General features: G+C 34.9%; 1 protein-coding gene across 1 annotated transcript; it reads right to left on the bottom strand.

Moving 5' to 3' along the window:
* Positions 1–8817: 8817 nt before the first annotated feature.
* LOC100370858 (S-adenosylmethionine synthase-like) lies at positions 8818–18882 on the bottom strand. Its single transcript, XM_006819565.3, has 8 exons — positions 18597–18882; positions 17503–17580; positions 16201–16323; positions 14792–15048; positions 13834–14052; positions 12911–13093; positions 11703–11836; positions 8818–9014 (listed from the first exon to the last, which is right to left on the bottom strand). Exons 1-8 carry the CDS (start codon positions 18670–18672, stop codon positions 8912–8914), a joined length of 1173 nt encoding a protein of 390 aa, XP_006819628.1. The 5' UTR covers positions 18673–18882; the 3' UTR covers positions 8818–8911.
* Between the last annotated feature and the right edge of the window lie 8342 nt (positions 18883–27224).

Raw genomic sequence — 27224 nt, 5'->3', positions numbered from 1 at the left:
TAAAATAGAGCATAATTCTAGAAGACTGCCTATATTTTATGCATTTTTTTTACATTATGTTAATTTATTCATGAAGTGCAGTTTCGGTGCTTGTAATTATTAATTAATTTGCGGGGATACATTCTAAAACGGGCGATTTATTATTTTTGAGGGCAAAAGTTATAAAGGGGGATTTAGTAATCCTTAGGCGGTCAATACAAATGAAGTGTGCATATGACTTGTGACCCTGTTCATACTTTGACTGGCTTCTATAGGAGGTAGTATTCCTGTGTTCTGTAATTCAGTTCTGAAGCTTTAAGCTGTATGTGTTTATAACATATACAAAAAATGATAGGATTTAAGTTCTATTTATAGAACTGTTCAATGTCATTTAAAAATCTCGCAAACCAGAGGATTTGAATCTGTGATCTCTCACATTGCTGACATCCACTGAAACATGTGTGTAGTTACACAAATAAATAATTTGTTGTAATACTCATATTTATTGCAAGTTAGTGTTTGTGAGAAGAGACAGGCGTCCTCTTGATCACTAAGCACACAAGTAATCCATGGTCAATAATGTCAATTTGGTGTTTTCTCTTTGACTGTGTAAACGGTGACAGTGGCACCGGAAGGCAGAGGGGATGTTCACCTTGCGTCTCGAACAATTTGATGTTTGCCATTTGCGTTGACCATACCTGACCCGACCCTAACCCTAATGTCAAGACACGTTTCTGTGAATAATTATAGCTCAATAGTGATACTCTCTTGTACACTGTCTGCTGGTAATGATGTCAAATGATCGAGTTTTATTAATTTCCACCATTAAAACTTGTTAAATTTAGAGAACAAATGTGTTGTCAAATATTTAATACTTTTTTTAATGTAAACAAGTCGCGTTTAAATATTTTCCGCCAATACAAGTTGTTAAACGTTTCTAACTACTTCAATGTTCCGATTAGTTAAATGGGGAAGCCAAAACGATTGCTTTGGCTCCGGTGAGTGTTTGTCTGGTAGAATTCGAACCGTAGGGGTTTGTATTAGGCGGTTTTTCAATTCCCATGTTTGCTACGCCGTAATATGCGACCTCTTCCCCATTTTATTGTGATTTTGTGAGTGTTAATGATGTCTTACTCGACGAAGTACATGACTCCACTGGTGAACAGCAATTATCACCTTCTTTCATGTCTTTGTCGTGGCGGAATTTCATTGTCGGTTTGGACTCACTTATGTTACGGTGAAAATATACCATTGTACGAGGCGACATGTACAATTCACGGGCGGCCCTGACTCATGTCACGGTAAGATAATCTAACGCAGTAAGTGTGTTAGATCGAATCATGGATGGCTTTGGTCCATGTCACGTTAAAATAAGCTATTGTAGTATTTTTTGATCTCATCCCATATGCTAACAATCACACATATACGTTTTTTAATGTTTGGGAGAAGAAGCAGTACATTAAAACTCTGAAACTAAAAATATTGAACATTTAAAATGATTAATCGATGGGAATAAAAAGATGCAACACATTTTTATTGGAACGTTCACAGCCATAGCTGTACCCTCGAGTGGCTGATGGCTGAAACTGAAACTGCAATCCAAACCAGCTACACATAGGCACTCGATCTAGCATCAACAAAGTTAGACCAGTCAGGGTCATTAAAACTACTTTTAAACCAAATTCATTCGAATGATCAAGTCGTGTTAATTTGAATAATCTAATTCAAGTATAATTTGTCCCCAAAATGTTTTTACCTGGCGCCTTTTAACGTCAGTGTCAACTATTACTCATCACATGGAATGTTTGATCAGTTCGCGACAAATCATCAGATATTAAGATTATATTTGGGGAAAAGGTTTGATATACTGGAACTTTCAGAAACCTGGTTGAAAGATGTTGGAGATGGGCACATAATTGCAGAATACACTGGATACACTTTTAAACACACACCACGTACAGATTCAGCTAGTGGAGGTGTAGCCATTATCCACATATCATCTCTAAGTTTAATAGCCTGGAAACCATTATGTAACATAATATTATTTGAAGCCACAGAAGCTACACTTTCCCATCATGGAGTAACCTTCAAAGCTCATCTTCATCTATCATCCACCTCCAACCGTAATGAATAAATTTACAGTCTCTCAGTTGTTCCATGAATTGAGTTGCACACTTGAGAAATTAATTGCATATACAGGTCATCTCTACATTGCAGGAGACTTAAATTTGCATGTGGATGAAAAACATGATTTATCTGCTCCGAAATTCAAAAATATTATTGAAAATTTTAGAACATCTAAACCCCTACCAGATATCATTCTTATCAATGCTAGTGAAGAAATCAAGTCTGTCAACGTTGATCCCCTACAATTATTAGGTTACTTCCTGGTTCACACCATCTTGTCATTCCAAAAAACAGCTCATATTAACCGTCAATTATTATATCGCCATATTGCATCCATATCAGTTGAAGATTTTACTGATTTGCAGACTGTCATTTCATCATGTGCTATCCAATCTTCTTGAAAAACATGCTCCATTAAAGAAACGCCTCAGAATTGTTTTCAAAATTATGTGCACTACCCACAAAGCTCTGAATGGCCTTTAACTATCTTATATATATGACATTCTTCACTTAAAATCAACTCCTCGCACTTCGCCCTTCAGTCAAATGCGTTTTCATACTCCAGTCTAGCAACATCTGGTGGGCGAGCAATTTCTCGAGCAGCTCCATGCTTATGGAACACTTTACCAATAAAATTGCGTCAAAAACCTACAATAGATAACTTTAGAAAGAATCTTAAAACTCTTGTATTTACCAGATCCTTTGACAACAACTAATTGTACAGCACATCTGAACAATACGTCGTATTGGATACTGACGCTATATAAATTTCATTGATTGATAAATAAATCTTACTAAATAATACTACAGGTCTCTCGCCATTCTGTACCAAAAAAATGTATACATTACGGCATTCATACAGTGTTGTATAAATGTAAAATAATATCGAATGCACTAAAACATATGTTTCAGTAAAAAAATTTTTTACAGTAGTTGTTGCGTCGCTGAAACCGTGCATCTACCACATTTATTTTTTTCTGTGAGATGACTATGGCAGTCTGTACCAGACTGTGGAAAAATTACAATGCGTCACTCGCAGCCATTAACACCCATTCACAAACCCATTAACACGTAACCCAGCCAAGTTCGACCGCTTGTCGAGTTGAAAACTGGCGGAATTCGACTGTATTCACCCCACTGACTGTATACGATTGTTCTGTTCAACTGTTAAGCTAGGATTTATTACCGTTATTATCATTATATTGTCACATGATTTGTTCCACCTTATTTGTAATGTTATATACCAATTCGTATATACTGAGCATCAACCCCGATCGAAGGTCATGTATTTTAGGAAGTCACCAATTCGTGTGTAGGTACAGCTTCTGCAATTGTGCCCCATGTGAAGTAACGATTCAACCGCCATGTTGTCTTGTCCACCAGTGACTACTTGGTAACGTTATTTTTTAATCCAAACGTGCGTGGCAGTATTACATAAATGTTATTACAAACAAAGTTCTTAGTACATAGCTTCAGTGTACCATATATCACACATATAAAACTCACACAATTTTTTTGGCAGTTTAGTCACCACACAAATAGGATTTTAAGCCACAATATGAAAAGTACTAGAACGGTATTTGATCTAATAATATAGAGATATTGCCAAAATACATTTCGTTATTCGGAATGACTTGATAAAGCAATAAGAAAAAGATACAGAGCAGATGACATAATGTACAAAAAAATGTACATGACAAACGCTGTCTGGTATACGGTGGTGAGACAAAAACAAAAACAAGATCAATTTACTTGTATTAAGGCAACCAATTATTTAAGAGCTCCCATTTACGATAGTGTTATTGTTCCTTTCTTTTATATAGGGCTATTTCCAACTCTATTTTTCTATTTTCACGGACTAGTGATTTAAACGCATTTGCAGAAGGGATTGTAGCATTTCTTCTACAGCTATAAATATACTTTTTGAACAGTAAAATAAAATGGTTCAAAATTAGATTGTCATCATTTAAAATACCTAAAATTATATTTACTTTATTACACTCTATTTGTTGAATAATACTACACCCTGCCTACAATGCATTCCATAATTTTTGAACATGGTGACAGTCAACTAAAAGATGTTCAATTGTTTCATTATACAATTGGCAGAGTGAACACAAAAGAGAATTTACAAGGCTCCATTCAAATAATTTTGCATTAACAGGTAAGTATCTTATGTAAAATTTGAAACTGAAAAGCTCTCATGGCTGAAGCTATAGTTGTCTGAAAAGGAAGTGTAAATATCACATTACTCATTTCCGAGGATACACCATACAGTTCTTGAAATCGGCTGACAATGGTTGGAGTCTCAACAATATCTCTGCATAACAATTTATAAATTTGTTTACTTGTAATTGAATTAATATCTATATAGGAGGACTTCAATAAATCCTTTCAGCATAATCAACCTTTGTATGTCTGTTTCTATGAATTATACTTTTCCATTCCCTTGGAATAGCATCTTATATTCCCTGAATTTGGAAAAATTCTACTTGAGAAATTATACCTTTAGTATTCCAAAAACCCCAATTGTAAAAGTTTCCATTGGTGTCACTTAAATCCCCAATCCTATTAATATTTTTGTTTGCCAATCCCCGAACATACACTGAGTGGTTAGCAATCTTTAAAAATTTATTATTCCAAAGTATCTGGCTATCAATTTGCTGTACAGTTTCAGAATTTATAAGGATAATTTTTGACCAATCTTGTAAAATATCATAATAGAAAAGTGGGACCTTGTTTATCAACTCTTTAATCTCAATGTTACACAAATAATATTACTCCCAAAACCCCTTAAAACCCTATTCATAATAGTTTGCCATCCAGCAAGACCACCAGAGATAAATTTTTTAACCCATTTTATTTTGTGTGTCTTTATGAAAGAGTCAACTTCAATCATATTAAGACCCCAATTTTCAATACTGGAGATCAATGTATTCCTTTTAACTTTGTCTCTCCCGTTCCAAATAAACTTAAATATAATCTGTTCTATATTTTTGAAAACTGGTTTTGGTGTATGAATCATTGTTGCTATAAAAAGAAACTGTGAAAGGCCGAATGTTTTCAAAATTAGAATCTTAGCAATAATTGAGTGATCTTGAGACCACAGATTACATATTTGTTTCAGTTTTGTTAATTTATTTTTGAAATTTTCTTCAAAGAACTTGTTTTCATCATAGGTTACATAAATGCCCAGTATTTTTATACCATCAGACCAGTTTAAAACAAATTCAGGTTTTTTCTTTGGCTTGTGCCCATAACCCAGCAACAATAATTCTGTTTTATCTTGGTTTAACCTCAAACCTGAACAATATTTAAAATTATTAGTTATTTGAAACAAAACTTTAATTGATGTTGGTTTGATAAAACATGTAATGTCATCTGCATACATTGCCAGTTTAATACATTTATGAAAAAAAATAAAACCTTCAATAGACTTGTTGTTTCTAATTGCAATTGCTAACAGTTCAATAGCTACAATGAATAGATAAGGAGATAGGGGGTCTCCTTGTCGAACTCCTCTACCCACTTCAAAATAATCAGTTGAGATACCATGGTTCATGACATAAGCAGTAACATCTTTATAAAACATTTTCACCCAATTTATAAATGATTCACCAAAGTTAAAACTCTTTAAGTTTTAACTCTTCAATAATAAACCTATGGTCGACCGAATCAAATGCCTTGTAAAAATCTAGAGACACTAGAACACCTGACATATCATTTTGTTTAGAGTACCACATAAGAACTGTTCGTATAGCGTTCCCAATATAGCGGCCTTTTACAAATGCACATTGGTCTGGATGAATTATGGAAGGCAAGACATTAAGCATAGCTTTGAAATAGCTTTGGATGCAATGTTAACATCTACATTGATTAAAGATATTGGCCGATAGTTTGAAATATAAGTTTTATCTTTACCTTTTTTGGCAATCAATGTGATGACATCCTGTCTTTGTGACACCCCCAATAGACCTTTATGATATGAATAATTAATACTATTAAGCAAATACCTTCCTATTACTGGCCAAAATGTCTTATAAAAATCAGCAGAAAGACCATCGTTCCCTGGTGTTATTTTGTTAGGCAATGACTGGAGTGCTGAATAACATTCTGTCATTGTTAATTCTCCCTCACACTAAACGGGGAATGTTATCACTTTTAAAAAACAGCTCAGCATTACTGCTTCAGAGATCAGTTGACTTAACAGCATAAAGTTTAGAGTAGAATTCTTTAATACATTTATTAATCTTATATTGGTCACTAATTTCACTACCATCAACATTCAGACGCCTCACTGTTGACCGTGTTTTATTTGTTCTTTCTAAACTTAAAAATATCTATTACTTTTTTCCCCCCATCTCATAATAGTTACACCTGGACCTGATTATTAACCCACGAGTTTCATCCAAAATATTTTCCAACTGTAGTTTCAAATCAGTATAAAGTGCCATATCATTCTCATCATCTAAATTTGATTCCAAATCTTTAATTGATTTCTCCAATTCAAGTAATCTCTTTCGTTTATTTTGGGCTTTACTCTTTGTATAGGAAACTGAAAATCTCATAATCTTATATTTCATGAACTCCCATGTCCCAATGGCATCCCCGTCTAGGGTATCCTGTCCCCAAGTGTTAATATTCTGATTCATTTGATTAACAAAGTCCTGATCGAGACACAAACTATTATTAAACTTCCAGTATGATGTACCGTGTTTATTCCATGGAGTCGTTACTTAAATATAAAAAAAAGTGCAGAATGATCAGAGGCAATCAACCGATCTTACATTATCCTGTAGAAAGTCTGAGATAAACCAATAACCCAGACGACTTTGAATGACTGGCGATCTCTGCCGCCAAGTATATCATTTTAAATTGAGATTTTTAACCCTCCATATATCAATCAAATCCAATACTGCTAGCTTTTCATTCACAATATTCAAAATGTTTTTGTTGAATCTTCCTCCTTGTCTATCCAAAAATGGGTTTAAACACAGGTTAAAATCACCCCTCAAAATAACTGCTTTATCGCCCTCGGGATTAAAGTCCTCAATCTTAGAGCAAACTTGATTGAAAAAAGGTACTTTATCAACTGGACAATTGGGTGCATAAATATTACAAAGAATTACGTTAATACCCTGAATTATAACATCCATACAAATTAGCCTACCATTGTTATCTCTAAATGTATCATGAACCATGATATCCAATGATATTTTGATCATAATACCAACCCCCCTACCATGACTGGTTCCATGAGAATAAACAATATTACCCTTCCAATCATTTGCCCATCTCTGCTCAATCTCTTGTTTACTGTACAATTCCTGTAGCATGATAACATCACTACCATTGTTTTAACCAAGTGAATATTTTTTTTCCTTTTCAAATAATTCCTAATGCCCCGTACGTTCAAAGACAGGAGCTTAAAAGAAAAACTATCCATTACTCAACAAAAAACAAATTACACCACCGTACCCAGACAGACCAAAAATAAAAGACCAGTACAACCAGCACCAAAGTGCATGGTGAAAAAGCATGAATGACTTGACGATGATACGTTGGCAGTCGACGTTGAGCAGTGTCCTGTTCGTATGGGAATCATAGCGATGTACACAACGCATGTAAAAAATTGTTTGAAATTTGAACAGTTAATATTATTAGGATACTGCCAAGGTGCGATACTCGGCCCCGATCTTTCTGATACATCTCTGATTATGTGTGAACGCTTTTGGTTTGTTGGCTTGAACCAAGCGTTTGATGGTGACCCGTGAACGTTTGTTATCACCATGGAATCGATGATAGCAATCAGTTATCCGCAATAACAAACTCAAACTCTTATATAAATAGGTACAACCAGAGGCACATTAACTCTGGTATAACGAAATGGGTCTTATATCTGTATCTATTTTCAACGTTGCCGTTGTCACTTGGGTCGATAAATCTGTTAGTATGGCATAGGTGGTACAAATAAATCGCATCAGCTGACGTTACCTTTCTCTGGAATTGTCTCTGAGGTTTGTTATATATGTCCGCAAATACATATTGAATTAATAGTATTAAATAATACTGGTACAACATGTGTCGATTTCGGTTTCAAAACGTTTAAGTTTTTTAAAAGCATATTTTCCTTTTCAATTTATTTTGTAAACAATGCCTACTTTAATGCTTATTTTCCACACACGGAAGGCAAATAATGTTTACAACAGGGCAGGACCCCCAATGTAGTAGGACTTTGTAAACATCATTGGTTGGAACAGCCCAGTCCCCGCAGTGTAGTAAGAAAGCGCAAAATTTAAATTTGATTATAACTGTAGATGAATGGAACTATGGCATTTTTCCCATCAAAGGATCCGTGGATGTGTTTAGGGGCAGTGTATAAGCAAAACTAGTTATCGTCCACTGTAAATGCTGATACAGGTTTATGGGTAGACATACAATATACACAGTTTCCCCTGATAATGCAACTACTGTAGAATACTTTATTTTCGCTTGGAATTTATTTTCGCTATTTTCGCTGAATGGATGATTCCGTGAAAATAAAATCCAGCGAATATACTTTTTTCCTATATTTCACATTAAATTCATCAAAAATTAGTGAAAATAAGTTCCATACAAAACGCCCAAAAAGCTTTTTCAGCGAAAATTAATTCCAGCGAAAATAAAGTATTCCACAGTATAACACAATGAGAAAAATGTGAATCAAATTAATTACATAGAATATTTCTTTTATTGAATTAAATCACATGATCAAATTAATGCTAAATGTCTGAATATAATGTTGAGTACATAGATCCTGAATGACTCAGAAGTTCAATTTCTTGGGGACTTCCCAGGGGAATTCTGGTCTTCCGAAATGTCCATAGCAGCTGGTTTGCTTGAATATTGGTTTTCGAAGATCCAAGGTTCTATGTAATAAACAACAACAATATGTTAATTCCATGTTTCAAGAATTTCTGCATTTGAAGTGGCAGTGCGGTTGTAGCACTTGTTTTGTTGGGAAAAGGTTCTTGATACAGACAATAGGATACAAGGATACAAGGTAGTTTACATAAATATCAACATGCACACATGAGAATCTAACAACTGACCATGGAAATAGGCCTTGTAAACAAATATGCACCTCAAGTCACAGACACACAAAAGTCAGCTCCAAATGGTGTCTTAATGAACATGCCACAACTGTGACTAGATGAACATGCATAAGCCGAAACTATAGCCACAGATGACGACATATATAATAATAAAAGAAAGCTTAGAAAAAACTCCTGTGTGCTAAAGGTATATTAGAGGCATGAATTACAAATACTATTATATTAAACACATCTTCAATACGCAAGTAAACTCATTGAAATATGTCTTATTTTTCCCATAGATTTGTTGTTGTTATTTATATTCACAGTAAGCACATCTGCTTATAATAGAGTAAATACAGTTGTATTTAAGAATATAACTTTAAGCAATAATTAGGGTGGTTCCAAGTACCTACGGTTTAACAATTATAAATATTTAAGAAATAATGACCATATATAATGACTAGAGATTTTGGTCATATATCTTGTCTGACAACACAATTATAGCACTGGTTACATTTTCCATCTACAACAGTACTTATTATATTACAGTTATGCATATTAAGAAACACATATGAAACTAATAACAGGTAATTAATATGCATGGATTTCAACCCTGAAGTAATCGGATCTGCGGATTATTTAAAATCTCCTACATGTACGTACCAAGTTTCATTAAAATTTGATCAGTGGTACTCAAGATATATTTGGAGCACCTATAATTGGTTAATTTATGCAAATTAGGTAATTAGTAAGCATTTATATGGCTTATCCTTAAGCATCTACATGTGTATGTATCAAGTTTTATTGAAATGTTTAATGTTTCTTGAGAAAAAGTAAAAATGCTTCAAATTGGCTAATTAATATGCAAATTAGGGACTTAGTATGCACAGGATTTCAATCAAAATTAATCAGTATTTCATATTATCTCAGAGCATCTATGCAAACAAGTTAAAATGCTTAAATTAAATTTGGGTAATTAATATGCAAGTTAGATAATTAAATATGCACAGCTTTTGACCAAAAACTCATCAGGTCTGAGCATTATTCCAGAGCATCTATGAACCAAGTTTCAATAAAATTTGATAATTGGTTTTTGAGATATCAGAGGAACAGACACACACAGAAACACTAACTGCACAGTTCCCATTGTGTGCTATGCACACAGGTGTCAAAATGCTATTTTAGCAGCAAATATCTTCGTTATCACCCGATGCACCCATGAAAATGATAGTTCACTTTTTACATTACCAGTACAGTAATTCTTAAAAATATGCGCTTTTTTTTATGTTGTGTCATTCAACAAATATGTTTTACAACTATTATTACCACAATAAAATATCAAACAATAATTTGTTAATTTCATCTTTCAAGCACTTCTGCATTTGCTTTCTAACTTGTATACACAGATATTCTAGCAACCTGTCCTGTTGAGATAAATGCTGCAAATCACTTTAATTTCTGGCAAGTGGGCAGTATGTACTATTTTTATTACTGTTGAGTGGGCAGCTGAGTTGAGTCAAAACCGCAATCTCTATAATGCTGTATTAAAACTAATCCACTCTTGTAGCTGCTCTATCAGGTTACTGAATCAGGGGAGTGTTTTTTTGACAAAATATTATTTACTAAAGGTAATCAAAATAGTAAGTCGTTTAAACCACGTTAAAGTCAATAACCTTCAATTATTTGGACGATCTTTTTTCAGATTCAATCGCATCATAGTCAGGCAATTCGTTTCATGTAAATCAGCTAATTAATATGCACAGATTTTCCCCAAATGCAAATAATCAGATCTTGCAATTGGTCAAAACTGAGTGAGATAGATTGCTGAGATAGGAGGAAGGCAAACATGTGTTGGTATTATCATTCATATAACCATTTAACATAGAATGCACTGGTAAATTCCTCAATTTTTTCAGGGATAATCATGTAAATCAGCTAATTAATATGCACAGATTTTCCCCAAATGCAAATAATCAGATCTTGCAATTGGTCAAAACTGAGTGAGATAGATTGCTGAGATAGGAGGAAGGCAAACATGTGTTGGTATTATCATTCATATAACCATTTAACATAGAATGCACTGGTAAATTCCTCAATTTTTTCAGGGATAATTAACCTATTTTTGTGCAAAATTTTTTGGAGAGAATTCTTTTCATCTGGGTTATTATAGTATATCAAAACCACATCACATCACATGGTCAAGCCAGCTATAGTAATCTAATTAATACGCACAAAACTAATCAGGTCTTCACTATTTTGTGAAAAGTATCAACATTTGTAATAATGAGGTTGTGAAAGGTTACGAAAGTTAGCAATTGTGATGAAAGGGTGGGTAATATGCAAATTAGTTAATTATTATGCAGACAGAACATATAATCATTATATGAAAAGTTACACAGTGACAGTGGCAGTGGTGAAAGAGATGGTGATTTGCAAATGACCTAACATGTACATACAGAACACATAATTACTATATGGAAGGTTACAAAAATTAACAATGCAGGTGAGAGGGTCAAATACCTTATCACTGCCCCTGGGCGTAGATCAAAGTTTGACTTGATAATGTTCAATAGTTCCTTCTCAGTACGATTAGACGTTCCAAAGTGGAAGATAGCCATTGATAAGGGCTCTGCTATACCAATGCCATAAGCAACCTGAAAAAACAACATGTATAGATTTAAAACCATGACAACCATTGTCAAATTGTGATAATTCACAGCCCATGTCAACCCATTTCAATTTGTGATAAGTCACAGCCCATGTCAACCCAATTTCAATTTGTGATAACTCACAGCCCATGTCAACCCAATTTCAATTTGTGATAAGTCACAGCCCATGTCAATCCATTTCAATTTCTGATAACTCGCAGCTCATGTCAACCCATTTCAATTTGTGATAAGTAGCATCCCATGTCAACCCATTCCAATTTGTGATAACTCACAGCCCATGTCAACCCATTTCAATTTGTGATAACTCGCATTCCATGTCAACCCATTTCAATTTGTGACTAACCAGGTTAATGTAGATTGATACATTACCCATGGCCGGCATTTGGTCATCTTGAATCAGGTCATATGTTGCCAAGATACGTGTTGCATTTGTGAAGTTTGAATGATGGTTGACCAGCTGTTGTTGATGCACAAGAATTTGCACAAGCTAATTTTACGATATATTTTCTCAAGACTATATCTGATGGCGAAAGAGTTGGAACCTTGGCATTTGGACTCTCTCTGATGACAAAGTTTTTGTTGATCAGCCAATGAAAAGGCCATTTAAATACCGAGCGTGAAGCATCATTCCAAAAGATGTACTAGTAGCCGATAAAAGGTACACTGAAGCTATTCAATTACAACATCGAATATACATTGTCTCGTACAGAAAGTTGCTGTTGTTCAGCCAACGTGAAGACCTTTCAAATATCGCATGTGAAATGTGGTTCCAAAAGCTCTTGTCGCCAGTAAAACAGTCAAAAATGAATACGAACACTGCAAAGTACGACTTTTGAAACTTTTGTAGTGTCCCACGTTATCATAATTTTAAGCTTTCATACTGAATGTTTATTGAAGGCAAGAATTCCATTGTCTTTGTAAAGTTGTATGCGAGAATGTTTATGTTTGAATGGTAATACAAGTCTGTTTGACACATTCCGTTCTTTGTTGCATGTTTTGCTATTACAAGTGATATCCCACACGTAACACGTGTTGTAGAAAGGACCGCACACAACATACCTGGAATAGACAACGTCTACAGAGACCTGCTTTGACCAGCGACTTGGCAACCCATCGTGCAGCGTATGCCCCAGACCTGTCCACTTTGCTGCAGTCTTTACCAGAAAATGCACCACCGCCATGTGCTCCCCAACCACCATAAGTATCTACGATAATCTTTCTTCCAGTCAAACCAGCGTCACTCTACAGGTAAGATAACAAGGCTTGAATTTAACAATTACATGAGTGATTAAAAAAAAAATCCTAAAAATCAAGGCACAAGAATCTTGTAAACGAAGATTTATTCTGCTAATGAAGTTTGTCACTCACAAGAATGGGCAGGGATGATTTGATACTATGAACTACTGAAACTACAATTGCAAATTTGTGAGATTTGCAGTAAGAAACATTAGACAAACATCACAAAATATCGCTACACGTTTGTTTTCATGCATAACGTAAGATCTCGTAGTGATCAGAAAATAGCCTGTTATACTGTACATGTTTATTTAAATTATCCTAACAACCACCGGATAGGTTAGATAAAATAACTGGTACAAGGTTTTGACAAAATTATTTGTTGATATTTTTGTTCCTTCTATCTACACACTGACACTTTCGGGAAAATATTCATGTTTTTCAAAAAAAAAAAAAAAAAAAAAATTATTCAAAGTGATTTTATCCAAATGCAGTTAATTACAAAATAATAAACAAATATTTTGCTGTTGTAAATAAAAAAAATCCTCAAAAATTAAGCTGCATAGTCGCGTGGTAATCTGAGAATTCTAGGGAAGGCTTTCCCCTCCATGTTTTATTTGTATATGCCCCTCTTAAGTTATCTGGAGGGGAACAAACAATTACATTGGGGGCCAGAAGTGTTTGAGTTAGTATTTAGGTTAGGGTCGAAGACCTTCAAGAAGTCATTCTGAATCGAGACAACTTACCCTAGGTCCACCTTGAGTGAACATTTCAGAAGGATTCAGATAATAAACTGTTTCTTCATCAAGGTATTTGGAAGGAATTACTTCCTTCACAACTTTGTCCATTAAATCTTGCTTAATTTGCTCGTTTGATACTTTCTCATCATGCTGAGTAGACATCAAGACATTGTGAACACGCAATGGAACTGTAGCTCCGCCATCCATTTTATATTCTACAGTTACCTAAAGTAAGGATAGAGTGTATATTCGATTGATTCAAAACATAATAATGAGCAGACGTAGACAATTGTCTTTGTGTTGAGTCTCTTTGACAGATGTCAGTTGATGGATATCCAAGAAATACTTCCAGTCATACATACAGGTTAGAATAAATAGAACATGTCCTGCCAAAATTGTGTTTGCCATATATTGCCCATATTATTAAGTATTTTTCTACGATATTTTAGATAATTTTGGACCAAATGTGAAAATTTGGAAAAAAGAAAAAAAATATGCTACTTTTAATTTGTGAAAATGCAAAACATTGGTGCTCAAAACATTATTATTCTCAGTTTATCTGAGAGATCAGAACCTGAGAATGGTAGTTTTTCAAGCTCAACAATTCGCCTTTCTCTTTGAAAATTAGGCTTCCAGTGGCTTGATAGCATTTATATCTGCACTATTAGCAAAATTCATGGTAAGCAATACCATATGTACAGCGTTCTTAAGGTTTAAAACACAATGGAAAACAAGCATGGACACAACAAGGACTGGACTATTTTGTAACTGGCAACAACAAGGATTAATATTTTGTAACAACGAATTCAACACTAAGGGTTGTCTGATGCCCCGGGACAAATAAAATTGCCATTCAAACAACTGATAAGTAACTCACTTGCATAAACAGACTATAACAAATGTATAAATATATATTTCAGACATAACATAAAATCATAGTTTCATATAATAAACACGTGTTTACCTGACACTTTCCATCAGGACGAACCCACGGCATTGTACCATTCTTCCAATTATCGTGCAATTTACGGTTCAGCTGATGTGCCAGCAGGGAGGTGAGAGGCATACATTCCTCAGTCTCGTCAGTGGCATATCCAAACATTAATCCTTGGTCTCCAGCGCCAAGATGATCCAAATCACGGTTTTCATGCACTGCATGTGAAATCTGAGGGTCTTGTTGCTGCAGCGTGGTCATCACATTACATGTCAGGTAATCAAATCCTGCAATTGACACAAAAAGGAAACTCAAACAAACAAACAATCACAACATTATTTACAATTTGTGACATTTTATCAACTTTTTGAAAAAGTTTTTTTTCTGTAACATTATTCAAAGTTGTATTGTATTCAAAGTTGTAATTTTTGAAAAGAAAACTAAGTTTTATACAAGAAGCATCTCAATGGCAGAGGAATGAGTTTCTAATTTTGTAAATGCTTCATTCACAATGAATATTAATTTCATAATATACTGTAGAATACTTTATTTTCGCTTGGAATTTATTTTCGCTATTTTTGCTGAAGGGATGTTTCCGTGAAAATAAAATCCAGCGAATATACTTTTTTCCTATATTTCACATTAAACCTCATAAAAAAAATCAGTGAAAATATATTCCATAAAAAATGCCCAAAAAGCCTTTTCAGCGAAAATAAAGTATTCCACAGTAGTCCATCATCAATCGCCTAACAGAGAATCCCTCGTATGACTGGTGACAACCTAAGATACCTGATCATAACCAAATTCAAAAAACTGCTCAGCAATATTTAGCTACTGGCGATAAAATTTCAGATATGGACATCTTGCAATAACATTGCATTTATTACAGTATATCATTACATAACACTTCAGAGGCGGCCAACAAAAATCGTGAATGCTTACACATTAGGGCATTTGATTTCAGATTTTACAAAAGCTTTATTTCATGAAAAATCATACCTTAGGGTTTTTATGACGATGCTGCATGTATATATAAAAAAAATATTTAAACTTGCTCACAAAAACTCGGTCATCCACATCTTCAAATTCTATTTTAAAGCAGGAGGGTTGTCACCTGCGCACGTGCGGGAATTGAGTCCCAAGCGACGATAACAACACACGCTAAAAATGCAAAACGCTGTTTGTGTGTGTGTCTTATTTTATTATTTTGTGAAATAACAATAAAAAAAAAACGCTCAAACGTAGACGCTTGTTTGTAAACAATGAATTGCTATGGCCACCTGACGCATGCGTAGGCGGCGACTCCCCCGCTTTAATAAATTTCAAACTCTTCATTTTGAGAGATATACATTTCAAAATTATCTTCTGCAGAGAATGCTGGTTTTTTCACGGTACTGTTTTATTGACCATGGTAGTGAACAGTTTAATACCAATCTTACCCATTTCAGAGGATGAATATCCAACTTCTTTGACTACATCTCTCACAATCTGGGCATAGTCAATAACTGCGTGCGATGTAATCTCGCCGCCAACCAATATCATGCCATTACTGGCAAAACATTCTGTGAAGAAATGTATGATTTAGAAAAGCAGTAGTTCTAAGCATTAGGGAGGTTAAAGATGAATTGAAGATTATACGTCAAGTTCAATATACTTTCATTATACGAGTTCATAACATCAGAATACCAAAAATGAAAAAAATGTGTTACCAAATAAGAGAGAAGAGGGTATTAAAAAGTAAGGGAAATACAAATCAAAATTAAACTCTGCAAAACTCCCATTTAAGTATGAAATACTGTAGAATACTTTATTTTCGATTGGAATTTATTTTCGCTATTTTCGCTGAAGGGATGATTTCGTGAAAATAAAATCCAGCGAATATACTTTTTTTTCCTATATTTCACATTAAACTCATAAAAAATCAGTGAAAATAAATTCCATACAAAATGCCCAAATAGCCTTTTCAGCAAAAATTAATTCCAGCGAAAATAAAGTATTCCACAGTATGTAATCATGTTGTTTTATAAAACATATCTAGGAAATAAAAATTCTCAACAGTCACAGAAGAAGCAATGACATTCAAGGTTAGGATCCTCATTCAGCAGATGTTCAGCACCAATATATAGCAAATAATATGCAAATTAACTACTTAATATACACAGACGAATTGAAGATTATAAGTCAAGTTCAACATACTTTCATTATATGAGTTCATAACATCAGAATACCAAAAATGAAAAAAAAATTGGGGTTACCATTTGATTTTTTGGGATACAAATGTCCAAAATTTATGGAAAATGGTTAAAATTGTAATTTTTACACTGGTTTCTAAAAATGTTGCTCAGTGACATGGGATGAAAAAACATAGTACATGTATTATTGTTATGAAATCTAACATAATGAAATCATTTTAAAATAATTTTTGAATAATTTAACGAGTTTCTAGAAGAAACTGGTTTACTATTATCTACAATAAGAGTGATCTTCCAATATACCAGTAGCGTTCTCCATACTATGTCATCATTTAATATTCACAATAATAGATCCCATATTTGAGAATAGTAAGTCCTAACCACATGTGTACACTTTGTATGAATATAATGCTTTATCGGAAACAATAAGAGAAAAGAGGCTATTAAAAAGTAAGGGAATCAATTACGGCATGCAAATTTAGGTACTGCACAAATACTAAGGAATTTGTAGAAAGAATCCTTACTTCATGAATATTCATTGATACTTACCACATGCCACCTTAGCGTTGGGATCCTGTTCAAGATGAGCATCTAAAATGGCATCACTCACACAGTCACAGATTTTATCTAAAAATATAGTAAATGCAAGTAAAAATAACTTTTTACTAGACATGAATTCACAAGCTATAGGTCGTGGCACTGTGACATCATTTGTCTATATTTTTGCCAACCAATTTACGAATGTCTGATATCACTCACACATCAACACAGAAGTGTTATCTGCTGTGACAACATTGCCCCGCAGCTTGTTTTATTAACAGGGACACGTATGTAAATTTAAAAAAAAAGAGCAGCAAACTAGGGCATTGTATTATCTTGAGTATCGAAGGCCGTTTTTTGCCAAATGAGTCACTGCACATGTTTGGGGCTAATCGCAACAACTCCAAAAGCAACATTCAAATAGGAATCTTCATCAATATCATCATCATATGCATATTCTTATATCACTCAATAAATATATACTAGGAGTAAACTATACTATTGGCACATTAACAAATCACTTTTCCTTCAGCTTTATGAACATTTATAAATTTCACTGCAAGCTGAATCTAATCAGCCAATGAGAGCTGTGCGCAGCGATATTATTTCATCCTTTCAATGCTATTCAGTATGCCAGCAGAAACCTTTTGCGCGAGTACAGTTGTGACATTTGTGAATATTTATAAAGATAAATGGAACAGGTTGTTCTGTGTCGTAGTATATGAAATCATACGCAGTTGCCACATATTTCATAAATCTATAATCAATATCTCTTTATATTTTATTATATATAGTTAAACTAAATAAATATAGAAGGCCAAAAGGTCGTATCCAAATAAATCACACTCATGGTTTTCAATAGCGCTGGGTCCATGACGTTGCCAGAGTGGGCGCTATTTATATTCGCTAATCGGCTGCCACTCAACAGCCGACGACCAAATACATGCAAGTCTTCAAGACCGTGCACATCGATCTAAGGCGGACATTTTACAAATAAGGATTTTGTTTGACCTGAAGATGGCGCTGCACAAGATTGTGCACGTTTCAATAGAACGATTGTTATGGCGATTCAATACAATGGTCATTGCTAAAAGCGAACTCACCTGGATGGCCTTCCTTTACCGACTCCGATGAGAACAGAAACGTGTCATCTGAACCGGGTCCACCGTGTCCAGACATGGTTATTGCTTCACTGTGTTGTCAGTTAATGGTCGTACTCACAGTTCTACCAACGAGTTCCCGTATCGAGCGTTTTGGACCAGTTGACTGGTGTAAACGAAATAGTTGAACTAATGCTAGAACGGGTGTTTAAATCCTATTTATATGCTCCACAAGTTACCCGACGGTTTCATCAGCCAGCTGTGCTCATGTGGACTGCACAGAGTCCCCAAAGAAAAATGGCCGATCTTTGGCGCGGGCTCATTGGTCCAATCAGAGTTATATAATGACGTCGGCGAATGATAAGCATATGCAGTGTCATCTGATAACTGATCGTTTTTTGGGGGGAGGGGGGTGCTCGCTGACAAAGTAAACCTATTCTCAACGGATTTTTTTCTGAGTCGATCTCTTTATTGAGTATTCTCTGCAACATTTCTGCCCATGTATACAACTGGAAGAAATTAAATTCCAAATTTACAACACAAACGCGACCTCAAATAAGTGGGCGGAACAAATCATGGTGTAGATTTATGAGAGCGTTTAGTGGGAAATTCGTAAGTTGTAGGTAGTTCCATGTGTAGAGCAATCTGAACAATGGTGCACGGTACTGGTGGGTGTCCAGCTAACTTTCCTTGGAAAAAAACTATCTGGCCTCTATGGAATTACAAATATGGAAAACAAAACAATAGCACACCAGAGTAAGCGGATGTGTTTATTCTACAGGTTTGTCGCCGTCTGCCACCCCCGATCTACAAACTGTCCAACCCTCATAGAGGCGAGGCACACGTGTTCTCTTGTCAAGTTGATTGATAATATCAGTGTGCTTTATCGCGTCAAAAAAAAAAAAACATCGACTATGAACCATTCATTGCCCGTTTCAACAAGATTCCCGCGTGGCAGTTACCAAATTAACCGAATTGAACAATTCCGGAAGTCATTTAATTTTATTATCCCGCCATCATAGCGACCAAACCAGTCGCCGTTATACGAAAGTAGTCTCGATATCAACGTTGTATTTCTTAGGAACGATGTCAAAAGATCGATGTCGGATAAAAAACTCATTTGCTTTAGTTTGAGGGGGGTTGACCTCAAAAAGTTTCGATCCTACAAAAACGATTTTATTTTTTAATGAAGTCAAAAAAATCTTGGATTATTTGTAGTTTGCTTTTTTTCTATCGAAACATGCACACAAATAACAGAAAATGAAAAAAAAAAAAAAACATCCAAGACGAGAAAATGATTTGGTCGTCCGAGTGTAAATATGTGCGTCAAATTAATGAGGTCAATTTCAGGGCATGGAAGTAGACAACCAACTGCTATGCCCGTTTATCAATTTGTATTTAATGGTGAATGTAGTCTGACGCCATGATAAATATTTATCAATTACGTTTCAGTGGGGGGGGGGGGGCTAAAGGAATTAAGTTTTTTATCCTACATTGAACTTTTGACGTTGTCCCTTACGTACTGTATCATGAACAACAGACCAGGGGCGTGAAAATGTGCCCGGAAGCCGTTTCCAAGACATTTCACTCACATAATAATAACTATAGAGATAATAATACTAATATATATAATCCAGCCAGGACACAAATAAGATCGTTCATAAACTTTCCTGGTGATACAGGATTTTTTTTTTCAGATTTGTTCATGAATTCTTCATTGGCATCTTATGTTTGATTTACTGAGGTTTTACCTGTAACAATGCCGCGTTGTGTCAATTGAATTAACAGTTCCGCGCATGCCAGGAATATTGCACCATGCAAGTGCAACTTCGCTACTCGGAAAATAAATAAATAAATAAATAAATAAATATACATATGGATATGTCGATGGCCCATGGTGAACAAAACTTGCCGATGCTGTTTAATACAAAATTGTGCCTTTAGTCAACTGCTTTAACTAAATGTTGCTCTGGGGTGTCACCGCCACAGTATTTTTAAGTACATACATTGTACTACAGAACAGTCCTTTTATTCAGTACTTTGTTCTCTGGCTGGACTTGCGCACAGTCTCTTATTTATTTTTTGTTTTTGTTTTTTTCAATAAAATGATATAATATGGGAGTACATAAATGGCCGGACACACTCTAGAACAATCCTTTTATTCGGTACGTTGTCCTCTGGCTAGACTTGCGCACAGTCTCTTATTTATTTGTTGTTTGTTTGTTTTTTTCAATAAAATGATATAATATGGGAGTACATAAATGACCGGACACACTCTAGAACAATCCTTTTATTCGGTACGTTGTCCTCTGGCTAGACTTGCGCGCAGTTTCTTATTTATTTTTTGTTTGTTTGTTTGTTTTCAATAAAATGATATAATATGGGAGTACATAAATGGCCGGACACACTCTAGAACAATCCTTTTATTCGGTACGTAGTACTCTGGCTAGACTTGCGCGCAGTCTCTTATTTATTTTTTGTTTGTTATTTTCAATAAAATGATATAATATGGGAGTACATAAATGGCCGGACACACTCTAGAACAATCCTTTTATTCGGTACATTGTCCTCTGGCTAGACTTGCGCGCAGTCTCTTATTTATTTTTTTGTTTGTTTGTTTTCAATAAAATGATATAATATGGGAGTACATAAATGGCCGGACACACTCTAGAACAGTCCTTTTATTCGGTACGTTGTCCTCTGGCTGGACTTGCGCGCAGTCTCTTATTTATTTTTTGTTTGTTTTGTTCAATGAAATGATATAATATGGGAGTACATAAATGACCGGACACACTCTAGAACAATCCTTTTATTCGGTACGTTGTCCCCTGGCTGGACTTGCGCGCAGTCTCTTATTTATTTTTTGTTTGTTTTTTAAATAAAATAATATAATATGGGAGTACATAAATGACCGGACACACTCTAGAACAATCTTTTTATTCGGTACGTTGTCCCCTGGCTGGACTTGCGCGCAGTCTCTTTTTTATTTTTTGTTTGTTTGTTTTCAATAAAATAATATAATACGGGAGTATATAAATGGCCGGACCGGGTTACCGCGCGAAATATATCGGACCAATTTTACAATTACATGTCAATCAACAAATTTAAATCCAAATCTATGCTCGTTGGATCCCGTCATAGGGTAAATTGAGTTGGGGGATTTCATATTTTCATTTTCAGAGAGTTAACTTTGATGGCGAAATAATAAATACGGTAAGTTTTTGAAAAAAATGCTCAGAGTAATTATATATAAAACTCTGTCATGGGACAATCATAATAGATATTCTTGGTAAAAAGCTTAGCCAAAAAAAATGGTGTTTTTATGAGAGTTCGCAGATTTTTACCTATTCCCGTCAGGGGAATAATGTCGAAGAATGTCAATGAAGCACCTGCACGCACAGAAAACACATTCTTGACATTCAGGTAACTACAATATAACTTCGATAATAGACGAGCTTTTATTATCGGAGATGTTCAAACCAGCTGCACGTTGTCAAGGCTTCCCTGACATTTATTTAAATGCAGTCTAACCAGGGAGCTGTAATGAGAATCTCATTACAGCTCCCTGGTCTAACTAACTTCGATACTAGACGCTACTACACGAGATTAATTATTTCGACAACAACAAACATGATATGTCAGTAAAAAGGGCAGCATAGCAAAGTGAAACTCGAGTTTAATACAGTTCGGGCAATAAATAATCACAGTGGAAGAATTAATAGAAAATATGCAACCATAGACGCTACACTAGATTGTATGATGCACTTTATGCGTGAAAGAACCCGTTCTATGGATCTTCATCGAAATATTGCTTGAGTGAAACCAGACAGGGGAGAAACGCACACTTGTTGATGTTTTAGAGAATATGAAAAAAAAGTGTGTATACTAGTATATATATGATTATAGAAAAAATTTAATTCGACGAAACGGGTGTGCTTCGTGGGTATATTGAATGAGAAACCATTATACTCAATCAGCGATCGACTAATCACCTTCAAGTAAATGTTGAGGTGCTCATTAAAACATTTACATATTTGATTACTAAAGTTTTATAGATCGATGTACAACACGCAAACTGTATAAGACAGTATAAGCAGCTACAAATAAATGACTTCACAAATTTCATGAATATTTGAAAATAATATTGATTATTTTATAATGTACTAAATAAATAGGCCGTAAATTTGATTGGTTGATTGAAAATTCCGTCAACGTAGGCATAGGTATCATACTAGTAATATTTCATAGCGGTCACCTATTGGTCGTAAATTTAATTGGTTGATTGATAATGCCGTCAACATAGGCCTAGGTATGATACTAGTAATATCTCATCGCGGTCACCTATTGGTTGTAAATTTAATTGGTTGATTGAAAATGCCGTCAACGTAGGCCTAGGTATGATACTCGTAATATTTCATCGCGGTCACCTATTGGTTGTAAATTTGATTGGTTGATTGATAATGCCGTCAACATAGGCCTAGGTATGATACTAGTAATATCTCATCGCGGTCACCTATTGGTTGTAAATTTGATTGGTTGATTGATAATGCCGTCAACATAGGCCTAGGTATGATACTAGTAATATCTCATCGCGGTCACCTATTGGTTGTAAATTTGATTGGTTGATTGAAAATGCCGTCAACGTATATAGGTATGATACTAGTGATATTTCATCGCGGTCACCTATTGGTTGTAAATTTGATTGGTTGATTGAAAATGCCGTCAATATAGGCTTAGGTATCACACGAGTAATATTTCATAGCGGTCACCTATTGGTCGTTAATTTGATAGGTTGATTGAAAATGCCGTCAACGTAGGCCTAGGTACAATACTCGTAATATCTCACCGTGGTCACCTAATGGTCGTAAATTTGATTGGGTGATTGAAAATTCCGTCAACGTATATAGGTATGATACTAGTGATATTTCATCGCGGTCACATATTGGTCGTAAATTTGATTGGCTGGTTGAAAATGCCGTCAACGTAGGCCTAGGTATGATACTAGTAATATTTCATAGCGGTCACCTATTGGTCGTAAATTTAATTGGTTGATTGAAAATGAATGCCATCAACATAGGCTTAGGTATCATACTAGTAATATGTCATAGCGGCCACCTATTGGTCGTAAATTTGATTGGGTGATTGAAAATTCCGTCAACGTATATAGGTATGATACTAGTGATATTTCATTGCGGTCACATATTAATCGTAAATTTGATTGGGTGATTGAAAATGCCGTCAACGTAGGCCTAGGTATGATACTAGTAATATCTCATCGCGATCACCTATTGGTCGTAAATTTAATTGGTTGATTGAAAATGCCGTCAACGTAGGCCTAGGTATGATATTAGTAATATCTCATCGCGGTCACATATTGGTTGTAAATTTAATTGGTTGATTGAAAATGCCGTCAAGGTAGGCCTAGGTATGATACTCGTAATATTTCATCGCGGTCACCTATTGGTTGTAAATTTGATTGGTTGATTGATAATGCCGTCAAGGTAGGCCTAGGTATGATACTCGTAATATTTCATCGCGGTCACCTATTGGTTGTAAATTTGATTGGTTGATTGATAATGCCGTCAACATAGGCCTAGGTATGATACTAGTAATATCTCATCGCGATCACCTATTGGTCGTAAATTTAATTGGTTGATTGAAATTGTCGTCAACGTAGGCCTAGGTATGATACTCGTAATATTTCATCGCGGTCACCTATTGGTTGTAAATTTGATTGGCTGATTGATAATGCCGTCAACATAGGCCTAGGTATGATACTAGTAATATCTCATCGCGGTCACCTATTGGTTGTAAATTTGATTGGTTGATTGAAAATGCCGTCAATATAGGCTTAGGTATCACACGAGTAATATTTCATAGCGGTCACCTATTGGTCGTTAATTTGCTTGGTTGATTGAAAATGCCGTCAACGTAGGCCTAGGTACAATACTCGTAATATCTCACCGTGGTCACCTATTGGTCGTAAATTTGATTGGGTGATTGAAAATTCCGTCAACGTATATAGGTATGATACTAGTGATATTTCATTGCGGTCACCTATTGGTCGTAAATTTGATTGGCTGGTTGAAAATGCCGTCAACGTAGGCCTAGGTATGATACTAGTAATATCTCATCGCGGTCACCTATTGGTCGTAAATTTGATTGGCTGGTTGAAAATGCCGTCAACGTAGGCCTAGGTATGATACTAGTAATATCTCATCGCGGTCACCTATTGGTCGTAAATTTGATTGGGTGATTGAAAATGCCGTCAACATAGGCCTAGGTATGATACTAGTAATATCTCATCGCGGTCACCTATTGGTCGTAAATTTGATTGGGTGATTGAAAATGCCGTCAACATAGGCCTAGGTATGATACTAGTAATATTTCATAGCGGTCACCTATTGGTCGTAAATTTAATTGGTTGATTGAAAATGAATGCCATCAACATAGGCTTAGGTATCATACTAGTAATATGTCATAGCGGCCACCTATTGGTCGTAAATTTGATTGGGTGATTGAAAATTCCGTCAACGTATATAGGTATGATACTAGTGATATTTCATTGCGGTCACATATTAATCGTAAATTTGATTGGGTGATTGAAAATGCCGTCAACGTAGGCCTAGGTATGATACGAGTAATATCTAATCTCAGCCACCAATTTGATTGGTTGATTGAAAAATGTCAATGGAGGCAGTCTTGATCACCTGGAGATGCATGACATGGGGGAATTCATACTGACTAATTACATAATCAGGCGTCATAGAGTAGGTGACGCCCAAGGTGTGCAACATTTGCATAAATGTGTCATTAGACTTATAAGCATTATGTCTAGGCATTAGCAAAGATGAACACATCACATTTTTTAGGCTAATGAAGTTACACAATACTCATCTTCAGTGATATAATTGTCTGTATTTTGTAAAGAATTTCAAAATAAAAAACAGAAGCAATGACAATCTTATTTATTGTCATACAAATTAAGTTTTTATTATTTGTATATATAAAAAAAATAACAAAAGACTGATTCAAATGTACACTATAAAGTTTACATATCCAAACAGTATTTGTGCTGGGTCAGCAAGCTTTCAGAAATATATTATGAAGATAATAAACTTCTTTGTGACATCACATCATTAAAGCATGATTTTTGTTTAAAATGTTCAAAATGTAGCTGTTTTCTGATAGTAAAACACGTAAATTTATATATTTATGATGAATAAATAAAATAAATCAGCTATGCTGAATGAAGTAATGATATGCAAATTAGCTGATTAATATGCAAAGATTAAAGTTGTATTGTAAACAAAATTAAAACTCTCATTTGAAAATATAGGACCATTATTTTACTCATGCTACCTCTGTATGTGTGGACTTGGAACATTACTTACTTTCTAGCTTTCAATGCATGACAAGATGAATTAAAGTGAAAAAAAATAAATAACTTAGTTGATATAAACAACACTATGTGTCAGCTTTCAATAAGTATATCCATGGACCCATGTAGGTCCATGATATAACTCCTGAATGCCGTAACTTTCAGATTTTATTTTTGGCAAAGTTACTCATAATTGTAAAAACAAGGTTTTGCTGACAATACAACTAGTAGTAGTAGACTGCAGACTGAGAGTAGACTGAGATCCCTACAGCTCTGGTTTCACAGTAACTTTGTGCTTGAGATTGATAGCTCATATGCAGATTAAATACTAGCATATACATGTGTTTTTTTTTTCATACATACATATATTTTGTCATATAAACATACTGATCATTTAAATTAAAACACAATTTATGAAGGCTTTATAACATCATGTACTCTAACTAATGCCACTTAATCTATGCAATCTAAACATGAAATTATTGCTGTAAAGTTCCACAGTGATTAGTATCCATATTTGCAGTAAAAATAAATCTTGCAATTATTGCTCATAATTTACATCTAACACATAGACACACGTATACAATACTTGAATACCCAGTGTTCAAATTAGCATTATAAAAATTTGTTATATATTTCAATGAAATCTTGATTATGAACCATTCAGTTTCCCAGATGAGTCAGGGTATAGGGCAAGATATTGACTGTTTTTAATGGCCTCCTCTATGTTTCAGTTCAGACTGCATGCAGTCATACAGTTTATTGCGGGACACAGAATTCTAACAGGTATCATGCTACACTGGTTATTATCATTCTGAACTGGAAATCACATGCCTATACTATGGTGATGTATTATTGGGCAAAGTACTTTGCTCCTACTGTCTCTAGAGACCAAGGAATAAATTGGAACATGGTATGAAATGATTGACACTTAACCTACGTGCACCTGCATATGGCAGCCGAGGCTGTATGCTTCCTGGAAAGTTAACAGGGCTAATAATTTTGATTTAGTATATGGAAAATTAATGTGCATAATATGTGCAGTACCCCCCCCCCCCCCCCCCCGCGCCCAAGTGTGACTTTGGGCTTTGTGCTCTACATAAACTGGATCTGGAAGCCAATTCTGGAACCTGACCTGGTGAAAATCCAGAGGAGCCAGTTCAGCAACCAGTCCTGAATTTGTCCCAGGAAGCCTCTGGAGTCTCACTCACATGCTTTATACGTAAGAATAGTTTACTGTTACTGCCATA

This window comes from Saccoglossus kowalevskii, chromosome 19, assembly GCF_978046115.1.
Source record: "Saccoglossus kowalevskii chromosome 19, keSacKowa6.1, whole genome shotgun sequence".
NCBI lineage: Eukaryota > Metazoa > Hemichordata > Enteropneusta > Harrimaniidae > Saccoglossus > Saccoglossus kowalevskii.
This window is presented reverse-complemented; position numbering and strand designations above follow the sequence as displayed.